This window comes from Stegastes partitus, unplaced genomic scaffold, assembly GCF_000690725.1.
Source record: "Stegastes partitus isolate 25-593 unplaced genomic scaffold, Stegastes_partitus-1.0.2 Scaffold1611, whole genome shotgun sequence".
Classification (NCBI taxonomy): Eukaryota; Metazoa; Chordata; class Actinopteri; family Pomacentridae; genus Stegastes; species Stegastes partitus.
This window is the reverse complement of record NW_007579342.1, coordinates 83,176-85,015: the sequence shown is the minus strand read 5'-3', so window position 1 is coordinate 85,015 and position 1,840 is coordinate 83,176. Positions and strand designations below refer to the sequence as shown.

The window sequence follows — 1,840 nt, the reverse complement described above, 5'->3', positions numbered from 1 at the left end:
GTCCATCCCACAGGTCTTTGCAGCTTTGTCCCTGACTAAAGGTCCTCACAGAGACAGCGATAACAAGAACACACACACTTGGTTAAAAACTATATATATAAAATATCACAGGCTGCCTTCAGAGTTTTGTTCAGTTAGAAAGTCAATGGACATTAAAAAAAAATGTATATGTTGCAAAGTATTTGATACAAGAAGCTAAAATCAGCATAAATAGTCACATTTAAACCTTGAAGCTAATTAAAGATGGTTGAAGAGAAACTTGAAACTTTGATGGAATGATGCTCCCATGAGGTCAATGTTTTAAAAACGTGAAATATTTCCCATATAATGTTGTGCTGGGTGATAATTACAGTCAGAGATAAACATCATTTATTGTCCAGTGTTAGATTTTTTTAAAGTAACTTATGGCATTTAGGACAAAAAGATCTTCATCATATTTTTTTTAAAGCCATAAAAATATAGCAATAATGAATGAAAAATACTTTTATTCATCCCAGAAGGGAAATTCAATTAATTATCAATAATGTGTTCCCATGTGTTTTTTTTTGTTGTTTTTTTTAAATGGAAAAAACACATCGGGTAAAAGAAGCAGAGAAATCTTCAGCAGTTTCTGAGAAAAATGTCAACGTGAGAAAAAACCTGCTGAAAGTGGGTCGAATGGTAGTTTAAAAAAAGTCAGAGATAAGATAAAACTAACGCTCCAGAAAAACTGGACAAGTCTTGGAGGAACTGCAGACGTGACCGGAGCTTGTACAGCTTCACACACGTACAGGAAGAAGCTGGTGTCAAATCTGCAACCAACCGAGACCAAGCCACCGTATCTGATACACCAGTCAAAGATCTACACGATAAAAACTACAGAATAACACTGAACATCTGAGGTTTTTATCTCTATCAGCTGCTCAGATGTTGTCGTTCCAACAGCTTTCATTTCAATGTGAGAAGAAAACCGCTCACAGTGTGTCTCCAGGCAGAAAGGATTCGATGTATGAAGCTGAAATTTCACAAACATCTTTAGAATTTTTTGCATTTTATGCCAGAAAAGTTTCTGTCAAATCGGAGCCGGCTGAGCAGAACACGAGGTCCGTCTCACCTGTCCGTCTCCGCTCTGCCTTTCTCCTGCCAGGTTTCCTTTCTCCTCCGCTTTGTTCTCCTCTTTTCTTGGTCCTCCTCCATCTCCCTCGGCTTCCTCCTCTTCGGCCTCCTCTTCCTCCTCCTCCTCCTCTCCTGGTGTCGGCCCGGCGGTGGTGGCGCTGGTCGGTTTGGGCTCGCTGGCTGCTGCCGGAGCCTCTTCGTCGCTGTACTGCTCGGCTTCCTCTTCCTCCTCCACCCCCTGAGGGAACACAGAGTTTACTTCCTCCTGATGAACACACAATCCAGAGATTAGACCCAGCCGGAAACACACATTAATGCAGAGATTTACAAAGTTCTCTAATCTCTAGCAACAACAAATGGTATCACAAAATAGCAAACAGATAAGAGAGTTTCTGTGAGTCGTGTTTTACCTCTGAGTGGGAGCCGTTTTCCTCCGGGTCGGCGCTGTCGTAGTCAGAGAGGACGGCTGCAAAACACAGACATGAGTGAATTAAGAACTGATTTAAAAGGGATTCTGCAGCAGCTGTAACCGCTGTTTAACCCTCTGAACCCCAAAACCTGCTGATGGTGTTGAAAAACTTTATCGTTAAAAAAAAGAAGTTGCCAAAAGTTTAGGATTTATCAACCAGAAACTGCAAAAAATAGAAATAATTGTTGGATTTTCAGCTTTTAAATGGTCCTTGAACGCATCATGTGTGAGTTCTATAAAGAAAATGAACCAAATCTGAGCTGAAAATTGTTTCAT

General features: G+C 40.7%; 1 protein-coding gene across 2 annotated transcripts in view; it reads right to left on the bottom strand.

Annotated features, from left to right (window-relative positions):
* casc3 (casc3 exon junction complex subunit) overlaps positions 1 to 1,840 on the bottom strand; it is a 15,656-nt gene that overhangs the window by 10,468 nt on the left and 3,348 nt on the right. Inside the window, exons 3-4 of one of the 2 annotated variants that reach the window (XM_008300946.1) lie at positions 1,506 to 1,561; positions 1,094 to 1,360 (exon numbers count right to left, since the gene is read on the bottom strand). In XM_008300946.1, the coding sequence (XP_008299168.1) occupies positions 1,094 to 1,360; positions 1,506 to 1,561 (323 nt within the window). The remainder of the gene's footprint in view (positions 1 to 1,093; positions 1,361 to 1,505; positions 1,562 to 1,840) is intronic. The other variant, XM_008300948.1, reaches the window with a different exon arrangement.